At 42.9% G+C, this 19,149-nt stretch overlaps 1 protein-coding gene across 1 annotated transcript; it reads right to left on the reverse strand.

Annotated features, from left to right (window-relative positions):
- Positions 1 to 10,158: 10,158 nt before the first annotated feature.
- GREM1 (gremlin 1, DAN family BMP antagonist) lies at positions 10,159 to 18,063 on the reverse strand. The gene is made up of 2 exons (XM_068946299.1): positions 17,826 to 18,063; positions 10,159 to 10,862 (listed from the first exon to the last, which is right to left on the reverse strand). The coding sequence occupies exon 2, from the start codon at positions 10,859 to 10,861 to the stop codon at positions 10,307 to 10,309; it is 555 nt and encodes a 184-aa protein (XP_068802400.1). The 5' UTR covers position 10,862; positions 17,826 to 18,063; the 3' UTR covers positions 10,159 to 10,306.
- Between the last annotated feature and the right edge of the window lie 1,086 nt (positions 18,064 to 19,149).

Raw genomic sequence — 19,149 nt, forward strand, 5'->3', positions numbered from 1 at the left:
GAAACTAGAAAAATTGTATTTGCCACCCCAACCTTCCAAACTGTTTGGACCTGCATGAAAACTATATATACTTCTGACACCACACATCATTGTACAAACAGTGAGCCCTGAGGAAAGACTACAATCCGTTGCTCCTTTGCGATATTCCACTTGACTCTGTTCTCTGAATTCTTTTTTCTCAGAGGCACAATCCACAGGTAGAGAAGCCATTTCCATAGCTGTCGTGCAATATGTTGTTGAGTAGCAAATCAAATTAATAATAACCTTAGAAATCTGAAAAGCCCAGATCCAACAGGTAGTGCTCAGTACTAACTTTATTTGGAAAAGAAATAAGAGATTAAAGAACTCCCTCTTTTACTGAAAGTAAGCAGAGAAAAGACTTGTGTGCCTAAATGAAGCAAGACTTGCAGCAGTGAATGAAGCAGCTCCTAAACATCACAAAGAAATCTACAAATGGAACTATAAACCAGATGATTGTTTCCCAAGAGACGTTGGTTGTACTGGCACTGACAGTGACAGATTTTAGCAGCAAGATGTTGAATTTATGTCCAGGATGTACTGCAGAGATATTTCTGGTTTTGCATTCTTCCCTGAATTCATTCTCTTGTCAGCAAGGACAAGATGGAAGGAGCACCAAGGAAATGACTTTGTAGAGGGTTCTTCTCAGAGAAAAAAACAGAAAATCCCCTCCTCAAAATCACCTCACCGAATGATTTTGATCTTCCATTTTCCATATGGATCATCAGTCCAAGATGGAAACCGAGCTGCCTGTTGGGGCAGACAGATTAAGTGGGAAGAGAACTGAGGGAAGAATAGAATGTTATTCCTAAATGTTGGTAGTTTCAACAACGACGTGAACATGGTGTTTTATAGAACATTAAAGGAAGAATTTTGCCTTATAACCCTTTTATTCCCCCATGCTGAGACAGAAAGCAGGGTTTATCTCATTCATTGAATCAGGTTAGTTAAAGAATTAACTTCAAGGTTTTGCAGTTAAATTATTGCTAGGTTAAAGCTTATTTGGATTTATTTACCACACTGAAGTGCAGACATGCTCCTAGTGAGTGAATGTGGCAGATTTGATAGAGATGGTAGAGGTTACTGCAGTAAGATCTCTTGGGTAAATTCCTTAAGGCAAATGAATATTTTCGCAGGAACTGATTTGTACTTGAAGATAGGTGTAGCCTGTTCATATCTAACAAATATAAACTGTACCCTCCACGGATGGCTTGTTTCTGGCAACACAATATAACTCAAATTTTTTCAAATTGAGTATACTTCTACTGTCACGCTAATGCCAATACATCACTGCTGTTATTAATAAGCTATTTATACAGATTCTGACAGTAGACTAGGCTTCATCTTGGAGATCAGTACCTAACTCTCATATTTCTTCCCTCTTGCCCTCTATTTCTTCCCACCATCCATCACACTGACTCTTACTTCCTATCCTATCCTGTGAAATAGACACTACCTTTTTTTTTTTTCACCAAGAGTAAAACAGATCAAGGTGGTTCCATGTGTGTAAAGATAAATGTTGAGACTCACATCTTTCCTTGTGCGGCTCCCATTAAATTTCATTGGGGAACATTTGCACACCTTTCAATATGAGGCACAAAGGCTAATGCTGCAATAGATTTTCTGGGTCGCGTAACATCATGCCAGTTTTAGGAAATAAGTGCTTCTGCACTCTTCTTAATTGAAATCATATGCAATTTAAAACACCATGTTTTGTGACTTGGTTGTCCAGTCTATTCAGATAACCCATCCTCTAATGGTTCAGGTGATATATTCATGTCTAAGAGAAGATTAACAAAAGACATCCTGAAATTATGTAAACAGTACTTCAAAGTATTCATAATAAATAAAGATAGTTGACTAGATATTCTAGGTCTGGAGGTGTGGCAAAGGAAGATGAGGCATGAAGATGCATTTGTACCTAAGGCAGTTGTCACTGGGAGAGATTTTTGCTTTACCTAGCCTCTTTCTTGAGGTGAGGTAACAGGAAGTCTTCTCAATTTGCTTAGTAAAGTGATAAGAAGAGAAGAATATTTATTGTCATGTACCTGTGCATTATGTTTTGTTCTTGATAATGGAACTAAAATATTGGTTCTGAATGGTAGAAGTTTTATTTTGTTTTATAAAGAACATTACTGCAGGAACTAAAGTTGATGGTTGAGGAATAAGGAGGCTGGTGTCTTCTGATAGCCCTTCCACACTAGCTGTTTAAAAAATATTGCCAGGAAAGCATTTCTATCAGTTGGCTAAACAATGAGAGTTTCATTGGCAAAGTTCAGAATTTCCTTCAGAGGAAAACAGACTCTGACTTTTTGAACTTTCAGACTAATGGGCTGAGCAAAGTGAAAAACAATTGTTTAGAGACATCATACATGGATCTAAGGGACAGATGGCTCTGAACTGTGCCAGGGAATTATGATAAGACATGCAGGCTACATACCAGGTTTTTTTTTTCCATTTTGCTTTTTTTTAATCACTGTTCTTTCCCTTACGTTTGTTCTCAGTCTCACTTGCCTTTCATTGTTTCTCAGTAGCAGTGAATATATGAGGCATTCTGCTAGAAACCTGAGACCACTTAATAATAAGCCTTAAGCTGAGTTCAACCCACATTCACAGAGCAATGGCTTCCTTGAACCTGAAGATCCAAATTGAAGGCAAGACCTCTTGGACGTTACAGTTGCTCAGAGGCCTCCAGTGATGTCCATTCAGGGGCAGCTTTCCTTTGAAAACATAGTCTCTACATAAAGAATCCTAAAAGCAACTTGATGGTGAAATTAAAGACCTATGTAGCTTACACTCCCAATGCAAGGAAATGGATTAACTTTTCTTTCAACTCCTGCTGCTTAATGTTGATTTAATATATTGTCTTGACTTTTAATAAGGTTATTGAAAGATAAAAGCTGTATGAGGAACTGTGTCACAGATGCAACAGTCAGAACTTCATATGCAAAATTAAAAAAAAAAATTATAATAAAAAGAAAACTGAATATTGCTTGCATAAAATCTGGCTTTGTTTTGATACACAAAAAGGCAGCGTTCCACACTGAGTTTTTCATGAATGTCTTAAGTATATAACGCTTCTGATGCCACCCCAGTTGCCTATATATAGATCTGTCTTGTGTAAAGAATTTAAAAAGCATTAGAATGGAGAAATCAAAGAGACAATAAATTTTAAACCAATCTTATTGTCTGCAGCCTAAAGTGTTATTAAGATCAAAGTGGAGCAAACATCTGGCATTTGCCTTTCTGCAAAAATTAGATCAAATTACCTACCATAGGATTTAGATCTATTCAGTAAGTTCTTTCCATTGTACACATAGTTTTCTTTCCCAAAAGCTAACATCTTCATCCATTTGGAGTTGAAACAAATTAATGACAAAAATGGAAATGTAAGTTCCTCATGAACGTCTGTTCCCTGAGGGACATTCAAGGTCCTCCAAATCCTAAGAAGAGAGGTTCAGCTAGCCTTCATCTTTGACATGAAGTATAATTGTCTAGGAATCAACTTTACTGAATACACACAACCCAGTCTTCCTCCTTGAAAAATAAAGTATTTATGTCTTTGTGGTGATTATTTTCATTGTTGACTTTATGTTAGAATAATCACTCGTAAAAGTGCTTTGTTAAAAAGCACACTGGTCTATACTTTTACGTAAAAACTTTGCAAATGTACATTTTAAAATATACTTAATGCATTCCTTGGTTTTGATACCTTTGTTTAGAGAGCTAAATATCAAAAGTATTTTATATCTGTATAATACACTATTTTGTTCCCTGAATTGAAGAATACACTAAGCAAAGCTAAGACTGAGAATACCTATCAGTAATTTAATTCAGTAAAGTTTAACATAAAATAAAAAATATTAAAGTCTGCAAATTCATCATTAAGGAAATCAAAAAATCTTAACAGTGCTCTGTAGTGATGCCATGCAGTAACTATAAAATTATGATTAATGAATTTTAGTGTTGGTGTCCCAGATGAGCTGTAACTGATATTAATTCTTTCCAATTGCTTTCTTGCTGGAATCCATATTGATATTACTAGGCAGAAGGATTAGATATAGATCTCAATTGTTCTAGAGTTGGAGATATTAATTTAACCTTTGTTCTTTTGATCTCTTGTAATATGAATTGGAATATAGCTGTTTCCATAAGGCATTCTTTGAAAAAGAAATGCAAACAGGGCCATTTCACATTTTATTTGCAGATCTTTTATTGGGAGTCAGTCTAACTTCTTTACTTGATTCATCCGCAAGCTATGTGACTTACATCTGTATCACAGCAAGGAGAAGTTATTGCATATTGCAACTTAGAAGTTTATTTTTTTAATGTGATCCCAAGAACTCTTCTTTTATGTCAATATATAAGTTGATCCTCACATCTTGCTCCACAGTCACTTAAAAGAAGTAGATTATGAATTTTATTTCCAATATTTTTAGAAAATAGGAGAGTGAGCAAGTGACAGTTAAAATTTCTACACTCCTCCCCCCACACCCATAAAAGCTAAGAGAGGAATTCAGGCAGCCAGAACCCACACATTGTCAAGGGGCACCTTAAAGGCATCAGCTACATTCCCAGGCAGCCAGCGCAGACAAGCTTCAGATGTTTTTATGAAACTGCATTACAAGGTAGCATCAAAAATCTGCACTACTGGGATTGGTTGTGATGTGTGTATATTGCTGTGTATTTCTGGTTGATGTCTCAGCTGATAAATAAAAAATAGAGCAAGGTGTCTGCATCTTATTATGATTAATCTTTTTGATACCTTAAAGCCAAGATCTGGTCTTTATTGAAAACCTGTAGCAGTGATATCTCCAGTGTTTTGACTAAATCCTAATATACATTAATTTTTACACTCCCTGCGTTTTCCTTTAAAATCCTTTGATTAGTGCAACTATTCAGATAAGCAGAATTACTCAGAAATAATTTTGGAACCTGTATTGCTGCTATTAAGTGACCGTTGTATTTCAGTAATTAATGAAGCACGTTTGAACCATTTGAAGGGAATAAGAGCTATATTCTTTTAAAAGAGAAGAAAACTGTGTGTAAGTGGAACACTGGCTAAGCAAATGTTCATACTAGTCTCATCCTTCTAGCAATGACTTGATGTTTCTTTTTCAGGAAATCTTTTGGAACGAATAGCTCTAGGTTCAAGCTTATCTACGGCACAGCACAAAGAAACCTCAGTCCCCAAAGGTACCACTCTCCAGTGCTTCCTTCTTTGCACAGGAAAAAGTAAATTACAAGGTTAAATTACTGCACCAGTTTTGCAAATTTTCCTAGACAGGCAATGCTGCTGACAGGCAGCTGGAGTGGAGCCACGATGCTGCCTGTTCCACTGACCCATCCAGAACACGCCATACCTACTGTGCGCATGTGTTGCTCAGATGTCTTGCACATGCTCAGCAAATCTGACATGCTCTTGAAGCCTTAGTCTTACGTGTGTGCCAATCAACTGCACAGCACATGGATATCAGAGCACACAATCACAGAAATCACCAGGCAGAAATCTAGCCTCGGTTACAGGGAGGAAGGAAGGAAGGAAAGAGTCTTATTTCTGTTTTCCTGAAAACTTACTAAGATGTGTGGATTGTCTCTCTCTGGTCTTCTTTTGTTCAGTGTCACCATCTACAAAGCACGTGGGACTTCACAGTGGATGCATCTTCAATTCAAAGTTGCTTTGTAGGCCAAAAGTAAATTGACTGTCCTAGTTTATTAGCATAAAAATAATACCACCGTAGTACTAGAAAGTAGTAGAAAGATAAGTCCGAGAGGTTTTTCTCTGTTTTTCTCTTTGTTTTAAATCTTCAGATAAAGATATATATGCGTATCTTTTCATGGAAATGTATTGTGTCCAATGGTACCCATGTCTCAGACCAGAACAAATCAATTGCCTTTTAGAAATAACGATTCATAAAATTTTAGAAGCACAGAAAAGCTAGACGTGAATGAAAAATTAAACAAAAAGCAACAACAACAGCAACAACAAGCTTTAGAAGCTTTTAGACAAAGCTAGACCTAAAAAACCACAAGCAAACAGTGGACTGGTCAGCTTTGTGTTTCACAAGGGCTTAGCGTGAAGAAAAACACACAGGCTCTTATCACCAGCCTGCTTTTCAGAACTGAAAACTGGACATCTGAATCTTTTCTTCGGTTATCTGTGGGTGCTCCAGGAAGACACTTCCTGCTGGTCACTCATAAGAGTGTATATCTAACTATGTCCTTGTTATTCCTTTGAACTGAAAGGTATATCTCTGAAAATTGTTAGTGTTATATGTCTGTTCAGAGGCCTATGTGAAATGAAAGACTATTCTCAGTCCAGCTGAGTGAGATGGTGGTCCCTGTCAGAGAAACTTTCATCCCAAGGGCAGAAAATGGCACCATTACTGAAGACAGTAGGTTGGCACAGGGATCTGGACTGACTGATTGATTCCCTCACGCATCTAACAAGAGTGGCAGGTGAAATGATATAATCTGTACTGCTATTGCCCATCTCCTACCTGCTGAGTGGAAAGTGCAAAGTAATCCATTCTCTGTGGTTGCAGTCTTTCCTCAATGCCAGCCTTCCTCAAGTGCTGTCAGCAGGGATGGAGAAGTTAAAAGGTAATGACAAACCTTTCTGTACTCTTTATCATTATTTTTCATCCTCTCGGTCCCTATTTACAGCTTCGAAAGTGTTGTGTTGCAAAAGAGTTCCCGATACTTTTTTAAAGGTGGACGTGAAACTGATAAACAGGCAGAAAACTGAGGTAAGGTATAAGGCAGGCTCATTAAATCCAACTTTAATTCTACAACAGTTCAAGTTTGATTTATATTTGGAACTGTCACTGTATGGTTTGCAAGGGGAAAACTGTGAGTAAAGATTGAGATTTTCCTTCTGTAAATTGTGGAAGGGTAAGGGGGAAGTGGTAGATCTCATTTAAAAACCTTATTGAGGTAGCCGTGGTGAATGATGGTGCCATTGCTTGTCTCTGTGTCTCACTGTCATAATGTAAGTCCTTTTATAACTAGACGAAACCACAGAAGTCAGAGTAAAGTACAACAGATCCAGAAAGAGCTAGAAACTTAAGGAAGAAATAATAATAAAAAAAAACAATAGACATGGGCTAGAGAATTTTTTATTTATTTGTTACTAGTAGTTAAAATGACGTACAAAATGCTGGGAAGAAAAAACTCCAATTCTATTCAGTTACAAAATAATTAAAACTTCATTTTAAACCAAGTTTTGCTTTGTGAGACCAAGCATGAAAATACTGCAGCCTTAGGTTATATAGTCCATTGTTTTTAGAATAAAGCAGATATTTAAATACATGTTGTGGCTGATATTTAATATCTTGTATAATTGTAAGTTAGCAGAACTTTCTTACTCTCAGGCAATAACTAGCAATTCATAAAAGTTCTTTGTATAAAATTTACATATTTATTGGGGGGGGGGACGTGCCTCAAGGGGAATTCCTTTGTGATCTATGCATAGGCTGTTTTGGAACATAAAGATTTGTAAAATTTTTATCCATTTTCCTTTAGAATGCTAACTTAATGTTAAATCAAAGAGCTAGTAATGTCTAAAGCTTTGCTTAACGTCTAAGAGTTTAGGGACATAGTAGCCTAGGATGAAATCCTATCACTGTTAAAAGACAATAGTTCTGCTATCAACTTCAAATGAAGATAAAATTTCATTCTTAAGGTTTGCCTATTTATTGCAGAACCATTAGCTAGTATATAACTTTCAACAAAGATCGACATCGGCCCTTGCAGCTCCAAACCAACTCAAAAAAGTAATTTAAAGGAAAACAACCCCTGTAAATTATCAGTGAAAAAGGATTTGTATTAATAATAACATTAAATATCCATATCTTTCTGTTTAACTATTCACATTCCACACAGTGGAAATCTACCTCCCATAATTCCAGATTTTAAAACTGGATTTTAAAATCCATGAATAAATGTGTCAAACCTACTGAATGAGAGTACACCAGATGCAATGCATTTTAATAATATGAAACAATGAGTTGCAATCTCTTAATCTTACAGATGCAGTCCTTACAGCAGTATATTTTACAGTAAAAATATATTAATTGCAGAGATGTAGGAGATGGCCAATAATTGCACAATACATTGTGTAACAGCTGTGGCTTTAATATAATGACTGCACATTTTATGCATCTGTGACATGCCACTGTATATTTTTCCCTTTGGACATGCTAACAAAAGCAGAAATTTCTTTCTCACAGTTCAATGGACAGAAATACTGTCAAGATAATCAGCCTGTGGCTGAGAGAGGCATTTGGTGTGAGAAAGAGCAGTGGCACTGATAGTAGATACAAAAGAATATTGTGGCTGAATGGTAAACTAAGTCCTGGGCTATAGAAGACCCATCATACAACTAACTTGGACCTTCTTCTCATTTCACTCATATCAGTAGGGGTTGCTTTAAGGCCCAATACTAACTCTACCTGAGACAGTCGGCATAGCAGTATGCATTTGCTTAGGTGCAAAACTGGAACAGAATTTGCTGTTAGGGTCCCCTAGGCATGGGTCTCGGCCGGGAGGTGGGCAGCTCCTTCAAAAGCCAGCGCCTGGGAAAGGGTGAGCAGTTTGCGCATCGCGAGACACAGCCAGCGAGGCAATGGCTCGCTCCCACCAAACCCCTAGGAAAAGGGAAGTGCTGCAGCCCCGGGGCAGGGCTGCCTCTCAGGACAGCCAGCCTAGAGGCCACCTAGATAAAACAACTTCTTTTGCAGGCCCTTCTGTGCTCTTGTCGAAACCCACACTTCTGATCTAGCTCCACCACCTAATCCTGAAGGCCCGAGAACCCAGGGTACTCTCACAGGTGAGGCACATGGAGCTGCTGGAAGTCATGTGTCCCCTTTCATGTTTTTCCCCCTGAAATGAGAGGGGCAGTTAGCCCTTAATTTTTAGGAAATTCTCTTTACTTAGTCCAAATCCTGTTTAAATGCAAGTCTGTGGTAAAAGATGTAAAAAGAGAATTATTGCTGGCAAAGCTCTGCATCTCTTTTTCAACAAACTGCATGCCTGTGGCGGAGCTAAAATAACAATAACAATGCAATGTTTACTAGTCATGAATGTCGTGTCTTTTGTCTCTTGTGTGGTTATTGCATTGGCAGTCACATGATGCTTGTTTTAATTTCTGCTTTGCTCTTTATGTGCTAAATTACTGCCATTTTGTACTTGATCTTGGTTAGCAAGATTTCTGCGCTGTGGTATGTATGTTTTTGTTTATGTGTGTGAAAAAGAGAAGAAGCGAGTTCAGATACACACAGTGGAGTATGCATACTCACCGTATGTATGTATAGATACCAATGAATAAAAGATACTGCATATACATATATATGTAAATATGAAGAATAACTGATATCTGAAATACAAGACACCAAATGGATCTAGTGGCAGAAGAAAGGGTTTTGATCAACTTAGCCATTAGAATTCAGAAATACATTTATAGTCTTGTATATAGTTTCTCTTTAATTTATGTAATATATGAATAGGTCTATAAATTAAAGCAAAACGTAAACAGAAGACAATATCTCTTTCTGCGTCTTGCTATTTATGTATCTTTCTTTTTCCTCTCTTTTATATTCCCCCATCTACTTACTTTGACCCTTTTTTTCCTAACTTGCTGTAATTCTGTTAGCTGTCCACCTATACCGATTTTTTTCACACTCCTGCTTCCCCCCGTTGTTCTGCCAACATGGCTTTTGGATTACAGTTATTTTTTAAAGAAGTATGTTAGAAACTCCCTACACAGTTGTTATTCTCTGTGATGGTTTGCTATGGCTTAACTGCTTTTAGCCTACTTTATATTTAAGAGTAGATTCATGCTTTCCAACTTATTGTCCACGCACTGTGACGTTTCTCTTAATACGCTAAAAGCAAATAGCATGGCAGGTGAACATTAGCAAAAGCCACAGCTCCACTTTCCCAGTAAGTGGCAAAAATGTGGACGTGCACTAGAAAGCCTAATTATTGTGATGTTGAGGCTGTGGGTAAATAGATTTTAATATTTCATACCCCTGTTAAAAATAATTTTGCCATAGTGAACATTCATCTGTTTGGCTTATACACATCCCTTTTCTTTCTTGCACACAAACACACACATGCATGTCCTTCCCTTATGTCCATTTTTTTTCTTGTTTTTTTTTTCAGGTAATTCACTAGGTTGCTTTCCGTTGTGTCCAGCCCGGAGGGTATGCTAGTTTATGCCGCTCACTTTCACACTGGCAAGGATTGCATACAGTCAGAGTGCAATCAGGATAATATTTTCCTCAGATTAGTCCAAGTCGATAGATATACACCGGCATTCCTTAACTCGGGTGATTCTTTTCTTCTTTCTAGGGGGCTGAAGCTCAGGGCAATTAAGTGTAACAGTCATGGTGGTAAATTTCTTGGGCTTGCAGAAGGAACAAGACTGGAAAGAGCCTTCCTCTTTACGGACATGCCTTGGGATGTAAAAGGAATTGCACTGGCCGTAGCAGAACCGGTTGATAATGGTACGACTGTTGCAGCCTTCTTCATGGATAGTTTGTTTGAGGGGTTGAGTTTTACACCAATCCCGTTTTAGGTATTTGCGCTCAGTGATGTGCAGTGCCTCCTGACTAGACTCCAGCACCTCTTCGGCAGGCATTGAAGTGCCTTTCCCTCGCTCTCGATGCCTAGAGCCTGGCTGCTGCTGTGTCTGCGTTTGCTCTGAATCATTGGGCTGATCTTTGTCAGGAGGTGGGATAGCACCTTGAGATCCACGATTCCTCTTTCTCCCTTCTGCTGTCGGTAACAGAAATCCCACCAGAAGAAACACAGCACCGATGGCATACAGTGGGCGGACCATCCTATATAGAGGAGGTTGAGAAAATAAAGCACAGTTGTGGATTTCAGACATCATCAGAAGTCAAGTATGTAGCAAATCTTCAGTTCTATAAAAGAAATGTGTGTGTGTGTGTGTGTGTGTGTGTGTGTGTGTGTGTATACATATATACAAAATAAGCCAGGTGGAAAGCTATTTCAGAATTAACAGGTAGTTAAAGCTTTCATATACGGTGATTCAAAGTCAGAGGTTAAAGCAAGTCCAAATGGATTTTAGTTTTGTGTAGCATGCATGTATTTCCAGCTCCTTTCTCCATGTATATTACCCTGTTTAAGAACTCCCATTCCCTTCCTGTACCTTACTGACATTATGGATGTTGCTCCTAATTTACGCTGGTGGAAGAAGAGCTATATTATATACCATGACATATATATATCATAAATATATATATAAAATTTATATATCATTTATATTACATAAGGATTTCTATGAACTGGTTATCTGCAGTACCAGAGGACTAAACTCTTTTACTCAGGAGATCTGTTCCAGTTATATGTTCCTAAGTCAGACTCAGAAGTTTTGTACAGCTTCTTGCATAATATACATACAACATATGATGTGCATGCTGTATCCACCTGCTGTTTGAATTACAGCATCCCAAGCTCTGTCTTACTGCACTGTATTGGTCTGCTGAGTCTAAGTGTAATGAAGCCTGAGGTAAGCAAGAGATGTGTAACAAGACAGGCAACTAACATAAAAGATTATATAGGTATAAGCTAAAAGAGATGGGTCTTTACTTTCGAATTACACCTTCTCACACATTACTCTGAATTCTTGATAGATAGTTACACAGATGCAGTAGAACAGTGTTAAGAAGTTTTGAGATCTCTGAGTTTGTCATGATATACAGCATGTTATTGAGAGGCCATATGAGGACAGCAGAGTTTCATGCATGACATTAAGTCATGAAGGGTTGCATCACACAAAAATGCAGTTTGTGCACACAAAACCACTTCAAGTGCTGTAAGTGGAGACAATTGGGCTGTTCAAAACTGCACTCTTGCCCCAAACCGAATTAACTAGTGGAGGAAGAGCCTTTCTCCCCTTCCTTGTTCTTGGCGGCCCAGTTATTTTCCACCATTTCTGGTAGTTCCCAAAGCTCTGAGCTCTTTTGGCTGCTCAGTTAGCTCAAGAACAACAAAACAGGAGGAAAGTCATCAGTTGTTACACCTTTCAGAAGCAGCACGCTCTCCATGGTGTTTCAGAAAATGAGGGATGTGGCAGCCAGCAAGACAGCTCGGGGTGCGGGGAGACTCAGGATCCTCCTGGGATGGGGTGGGGGGGAAGGCTTCAAAGAAGTCACCAGAAAGGGCTCCTTGTAGTTCTATTTTATGGTTTCTTGCAAGCAAAGAGGCATATACTTTAAAAAAGGAAGAACTGGGAAGAAAAAAGGAGAAGTTGGTTTCTTCTACTTGCTTAGAGTGTTGTAGTTGTATCCCTTATTTGACTAGTTCTGCCAATAAAGGGCAAAATAGTTTCTGAAGAGTCCTGCTTACGTTACTATCCAGCAAACATATATGAAACCAAGGGCACTTTCCTGTACTATTTTACCTGCTCTGCCTAAGGTAACGTAACTGGGCAGAAAAGCAGTCAGATGTCAGCTCTGCAGGGGCAATGTAGTGACTCAGGAGAGGCTCAGGGTGAGTATTACCACTGTAAAAGACATATATTAATTTCTCAGTTATTAGGTCTTTCCAGTCACCAAATCAAAATAAAATTTGTATTATGCTGTTCAAAAAGCCCTTCGCACTGAAGAGGCTGGGAAAGGACCTATAAGGGTGGAAAAGTGTTACAGGAGGTCTCCATCATATTTAGGGACTTGCTTGTGGATATAGTTTTGTAAGTGTTTGTCTATGGGTTGTTAGTGTACCTAGAATTTATAACATGCATGATAAATATATGCATTTGTTTTATTCATTTCAGTTTATGTACATGTGTGCTACGTTTAGAAGAAGCTTCAGGCGTGAAGAAAGGGGGGTAAGAATGACACTATTACTGGCTCCAACAGAAAACACAGAAGGGCTGCTTTTAATATCTAAATGAAATGTTGCACAGAACATGCAATTTTAATAACCTTACAGCTCTGACATAGAAAGAAAAATAAATGTTGGGAATTCTAATTGAAGACTAACATAGCATAACTTCAGGGGTGAGCTTGGACTTCACATTTGCTGTCTTTTTTCTGTTCCTGTTACAATCTCAATTTTATTTAAACATGTTTCTTTTTATTTTCCAGGTTTTGTCTTTAAAATAATTTTTAAAGAGCAGTTATAAAACAGCGCTAACTTCCTCGAGAGATGAGAATGACTCCTTCCAGAGCTGTTCCCATTTCTCCCCAAACTGTATTTTGATTTTAATATTAATTTACTAGACATAGTGCCAGAGCCTTAAAAAAAATAAGAAAAAAGTCATTGCATGCAACAGAAAATAAAATGCTAGTTTCTAAGCAGTGCCAGGAAATTTCAGGTATTTGTTTAGTGTTCCATAATACAGTTGATGTTTTGCCAATGCACATATTCCTGAACCACTTTTATTTCTAAAATGGGTTATGTTGCTCCACCTTTTTGTTTCATAAATGTGCAGTTGGTTACATAGTCATTTAAGGTCTAGTCCTCTGAAAATGAAGTGTACTTTGGGACGGGAATTTGGGGAACATTTGATGGTAATGTTTACAATTGCAAGATCTGTCTCCCACATTCAAACATCTTTATTAAGCATGTGTTTAACTTTAAGGAAATGTAAGCATGTGTTTAAATATAATCCTAAACTGGGAGAAGAAAGAAAATTTTTCACCGAGTTGGTTTGCAACCTTAAAGGTGGAAACTATACTGCATGCACAGAAAAGAGATTGCGATTCACACGAAAATTAGCAACTTAGCAAAAATGTTTGTTATGGTCAGGTCCAAAAAGTATGTCTAAGAATAAAAGTAATCCAATCATTTGGGACTATACTGTAGTTTAAATGTAGACCCACATAAGAGACTTTGCTAACTTCAAGAGCCTGATAGGAGCTCGAGTGGAGCTTGAGCTTTGATACCTCTTTGTTAGTAATTTATTAAACACTTCTTAAAAAACTAATATAATTTTTTTAAAAGCCAAATGGCAAAGAAAAAGGAGGTGGTATGCGTCAGTAAGGAAAGCAGCCAAAAGGCAATGCCCGGATTCTGCACCATCTCTAGTCCCAAAGCAGGGTATTTGCTTATGAGAGAAGACTACATCTCTGGCTACATTATGGACTAGAATGATTCATCCTCCTATGAATTAGTGTTTGAGAAAGGGTTCCCTAACATATTTTTTATTACTGTAAAAAATTAGAAGAAGGGACAGTACAAGATAAAGTAACTAAATCAGTGTTATCATACTCAAAGTTTTATCAAAAAGAAAACCCTTCTTAAGTAAATGTTCTTCTCCTTTTCACATCCATTACCCTGGAAAATGTAGTAGCAGTGGAGCTTGGGTAGGAGCTGTGTAGAATCAGGCTTTAAAATATTGGATTTGAAATTTCTGCAAGATTTTCAGGAGCAAATTGGATGATACTGGCTGTTGCAGAAGCATTGGCAAAATCAGAATGCTGATTTGAGAATCCTTTGAATGGACTGATGACCACAAACAAGATGCCAAGTTAAATTCCTAGTTATTTTCCTGCAAATCCACGGAGAGATCCAGTATCATTAATATTTATTTTTCTAAAGAGTAACAAAGTACTTCAAAAATCTATTCTTTCTGTACTTCACTGCTGAGTTTAGAGTTCTGCTTTTCATCATCATCAGTTTTATTTTTGACTTCAGACAGGAGCAGAATTGGGCCCTGACGTTTATATCACCTAATTTGCAGATTATCTAGAGTCTGGGATCTAATCATGCAAGGCAGATGAGGAATTTTGTGGATTAATACTAGTATCAGTTCATATAGAAGTATAATCCCTTTCTGTTTTATTACTTAATACAATTAAGTTGTAAATTTTTAATTTAGACATTTTCTCCTGTAAATTAGGAATATCCAAATGTCAATTTATAAACAGCATTTCCCTATGAGTTCCAAGGTAGATTCATAAAGTTATTATCAAAATTTTTTCGCACAGAGCAACTTGTTTAATAATGTTGGATGGAATCCTGGTTCTGTTGAAATATACCGCACAATTCTCACAGACTTCAGTAGGCTCACAATTTCATCTGTGAACCATATTTATTAGGAAAATATTATGATAAGTCATGGAGGCATGGGCTTCACAGAAAACATGAAAAATTATCTGCAGAAGACCTAATAAAATAGATGTACTTGGTGGCTTCAAATACCAGCCAAGAAGGCAAAACATAACACTTCCACTATTGAGAAAACTGCAGTGGTTTATGTCCCAAAGGATCAGAATAAGTCTATGCCTGGTTTATTATATATGAATTACAGAAATATTCTCATGCAATGTTTTTACAGACCATAGATCTGTATTTTTAAATACACAAAAAGGCATGGCAATGGCAGTTCCTAGAGAACCATAACGTTTTCCAAAATCAAGTTAGCAAAACTAACATCTCTATTTGGTAGACTTTGGTACATTAACATTTCAGATAATTCCTTTTTGAGAGTCATGGAAATGGCTTTTCTGAGAAGTGTAATGAACACAAGCAGCAATACAGGGGAAAAAAAAGAGAAAACCGAGAACTTGAAAAATTCCACCTTTAAGAAAGTATCGCTCTGTAGGACATCCTACAGGATTAAGGAGAAGTCGAACAACATGGTGGGCATGGTTGGGGCCAAACCCAAACGCAAATTCCCCTGAAGATGCCCATGGAGTTACACAGATTCGCTCTCGAAACTCCCTCCAGAGAGCTTTGCTCACAGATCTGTAAAAACACCAAAATAGGTTTGCTACTGTGAACAGCGATGCGCGCTGAAAGAGAGAGTCTTCAGAGTCTTCAGAAAGTCTTTGAGGGACAATGCAGTGAGAAAAATAAATGCCCTAACACTGCTTGGGACTGAATCTTAAAGAGGAGCAGAAAGATGCGGGCACTGGCGCCCTTTATAGCGTCTCAACAACTGCATGCTCCTTCGTTATTTCTCAAGCTTTTTCAACACAGTGGGGAGCGGGAGGAGAACGCAGCAGTTCCCTTGCTTACAAATCATCACACGTAGTTCAAAGCAAGCTATGGCTCAGGGTTTACTGGCACTAGATCCAAAGGTCTCCATACGTCTCACCAAACGTGTAACTAAACCCAGTACCATTTTAGTAGACAGCACTAGCCAAATGCACACCGATGTTTCGGGAATGTCGGCGTTATGCAAAAAAGAGGTTTTCCCGTGCCTTGCACATGCCGGTGCTGATGAGCAAAACAGGGTTCTCTTGTGATCACTTCAGCGAGAGGAACTGAAAACAGGAAACCAGGAGCGAGGCGGCAAACGCTGCTGACGGCCAGGGAGGGACGTTGGGGCTAAGAAGAGGGGACTGTGGCCGCGCAGCACAGCACCAAGGGGCGCTTCGGGTGGCCCGCGCCCCTTCCCAGCCGCCCCGGCCCCGCACGGGACCGGACGGGACGGCCCCGCCGCAGCAAGACGGGGCTGTCACAGTCCCGGTGCGTTGCGCACAGCCGTGCTGCGGGCACCGTCGGGGGCTGCGAGGCCGCCGGCCCGGCCCGGCCCGGCCCGGCCGCCCCGCGGGCGCGCACACGGACACTCCTCGAGGCGGGCGGCAGATAGCGGCCGGGGTCGCCTCCCCAGGAGGCTGCTGCCGCCGGGCTCACCCGACGCAGGGCGAGCTCTGTGGAGGTGACTTCCCAGCTCCCGGGACTCGCTCCAGGGCACTATATTCAAACGGTGGAGGCGGGGGAAGAAACCTCCCCCGGGGGGAACAGTCCAGCGCTAGGTCGCGCCGCCGAGAGCAGCGCGGTCGGGCCGGGCCGGGCCGGGCCGGGCCGAGCCTCCTCTGCGGCCGCCCCGTCCTGCCGCGCAGGCGAGCCCGAGCCGGGCTCCGCGGAGCCCCGCGGTTGGGCCTGGCAGGCCGGGGGAAGGCCAGAGGAGGCTGCCGCCCCGGCGGGGGGGGGGGGGGAGGCGGCCCCCTCGGGCAAGGCTGCACTGGAAAGAGCGCGCTACGGGAGCAGCGGCAGAAAGAGGCAGGGAGCCGTCAGGGCAACAAAACCCCTGCGGGGTCCGGGTCAGGTGGGAGGGCAGGAGAGGGGGAGACGACGGAGGGAAAGGCAGAGAGGAGCTGAGCGCGGCACCAGAGCCGCCGTGCCTCCCCCGACGGCGCCTGAGGACGCGCGGCGGCGCTGGCCGCGGGCGCGCAGCCGGGACCGGCCCTCCGCTCTGCCCAGCTTTCCCGGGCGGTGCGGCTCCCGGCCCTCGGTGGCCCCCCAGGTGCTCGGCCGCACGCCGGTGCCCTCCCCGAAGGAGCAGGATCAGAGGCGGGACGGGCCTGAGCGGCGGCCGGCTCGGCGGGACGGGACGGGACGGGACGGGCCGGGCAGCGGCGCCGCCGGCACCTGGGGACCTGCCCCCGCCCCGCTGCGCGCAGAGGTCGGGCTGGGATTTTGCCATGTGCCGGCCGGGCGCCGAATCCAATTTGTCGGGAATGATGCTGTAGGCGGAGATGAGAGGCAGAGCTAACTGGGCTTTTGTAATCCCTGTGTTTGTCTAGGGAGAGGGATGTAATAGCGCCCTAATCCCCAGTCCTGCGGCGGAAATACCGTGGTGTCTGCCCCACGGCATCTGACAGGCGGGACGGGTGTCATTCTCCGCTACATCCAGGCGCCCGGGGGTTTTGCTCGGCACCGATGAAAGACTCCTCCCATCCCCCCTCCCCGAAGGTGGGAGAAAAGGATTAAAAATTTTTCCTCCCACAGAGCCTGGCCGTACTCGGTCGCTGCTGGCCCTGGTCGCGCCCCCGCCGTGAGTGCCCGCTGCGGCGGTCCGCGCCGCGGCACCCGGCCCGGCTCACCTGCTCGGCGGCGGCTCCTCGGCGGGGCCCGGCGCGGCGGCGGCGGCGGCGGCGGCGGCTCCTCGGCGGGGCCCGGAGCTCTGCCCGGCGGGTCACTCGGCGGAGCGGGTGGCGTGGGAGCCCGCAGCTGCCCGGGAGTCCATAGAGAGGGAGTCTCGGATCCTGCCTACAAATTGCCGCAGCGCCGAGTTGTCTCCCATTTAAATGTCTGCCAGCTGAGATCTGCACTCCAAGCCCCTCCAGATCATTGGACAAGCGCCTCCAAAGCCCGTGTTATCCGCCCCCTTTAACACTTCCATAAACTTCCACCAGGGAAAGCTTTCAGTCATCCAGATAAACACTCTGCTACTTTCCTCTCTTAAGCGAGTCGGTGCTAAAGGTCACTCCCCCCCCACCGCCCCCCCCCCAAGGAATTGTTCCTGGAATGCACAGAAAATTCACATTTTCCATCCCCATTAAAGTATGACATTTAAGAAGAGTTAAATATCTTCCACCCTCCCCCCACCCCACTGCCCGTCCCCCTTCCATTCATGCTGCACCGGGCCGCTAGCTGCGCGGAAAGCCGTCTGGGCGCTGGGGCGCTTGCCTGCCCCGAGAGCAGAGCGGCCGAGAGCTTTCCCAAGCAGAGCCGGCGCTGGTAGCCCCTTACCCGAGCTGCTCTGGCCGGGAGGGAGGCAGCGAGCTTGCTGGGCCTCGCTGGTGTAACTTGGCGTTTCTGAGACTTGCCTTCTGCCAACGTGCCCGGAGTTACGCAGCTTCGGCAACAGGGCAAGGAGGGGAATTAAAGCACGCGGCTGCCGATCCGCGTCCGTGCTCACAGCTCTTTATCAGTGAGAGACTTTTTTGGCCCCACAAGAGGCGGGACACCTAGGCTGGGTTTTTCCCTCTCCTGTCACGGCGTCTCTCGCGGAGGCTGCGGGCTCCGCGGGTGCCCCGCGACGGGCAGGGAAGGCGGCGGAGCTGCGCGCAGCCTGGCGCCCGCGGCGGCTGCAGGCGGCGGTGCCGCGGCGGAGCCCTCCGCGCCGCTCCGCGGCCCCGCGACCCGTGCCCGCCGCTGGCAAAGCGGCCGCCAAGCGCCGGCCAGCCCCGACGGGAGCCGAGGGGCGGCTCGGAGCGAGGCAGAAGCTGGCGAGGGCCGCGTGTGCTTGCGGACTGACCCCTTCGCCCGCGCAAAAGGGAGAGAGCCGCGCTCTGCCCCGCTCTGCGGCTGCCCGGGCTCACCCCGAGCCTGCAGCCCGCGTCGCGCCGGGGCACCGGGAGGCCGAGCCCTCGTAGCAGGGGGCGGGCGGGCGGGCGGGGGACCTGCCGGCCCCGCAGGGGCAAC

The sequence above is a fragment of the Struthio camelus genome, chromosome 5 (assembly GCF_040807025.1).
Source record: "Struthio camelus isolate bStrCam1 chromosome 5, bStrCam1.hap1, whole genome shotgun sequence".
Classification (NCBI taxonomy): Eukaryota; Metazoa; Chordata; class Aves; order Struthioniformes; family Struthionidae; genus Struthio; species Struthio camelus.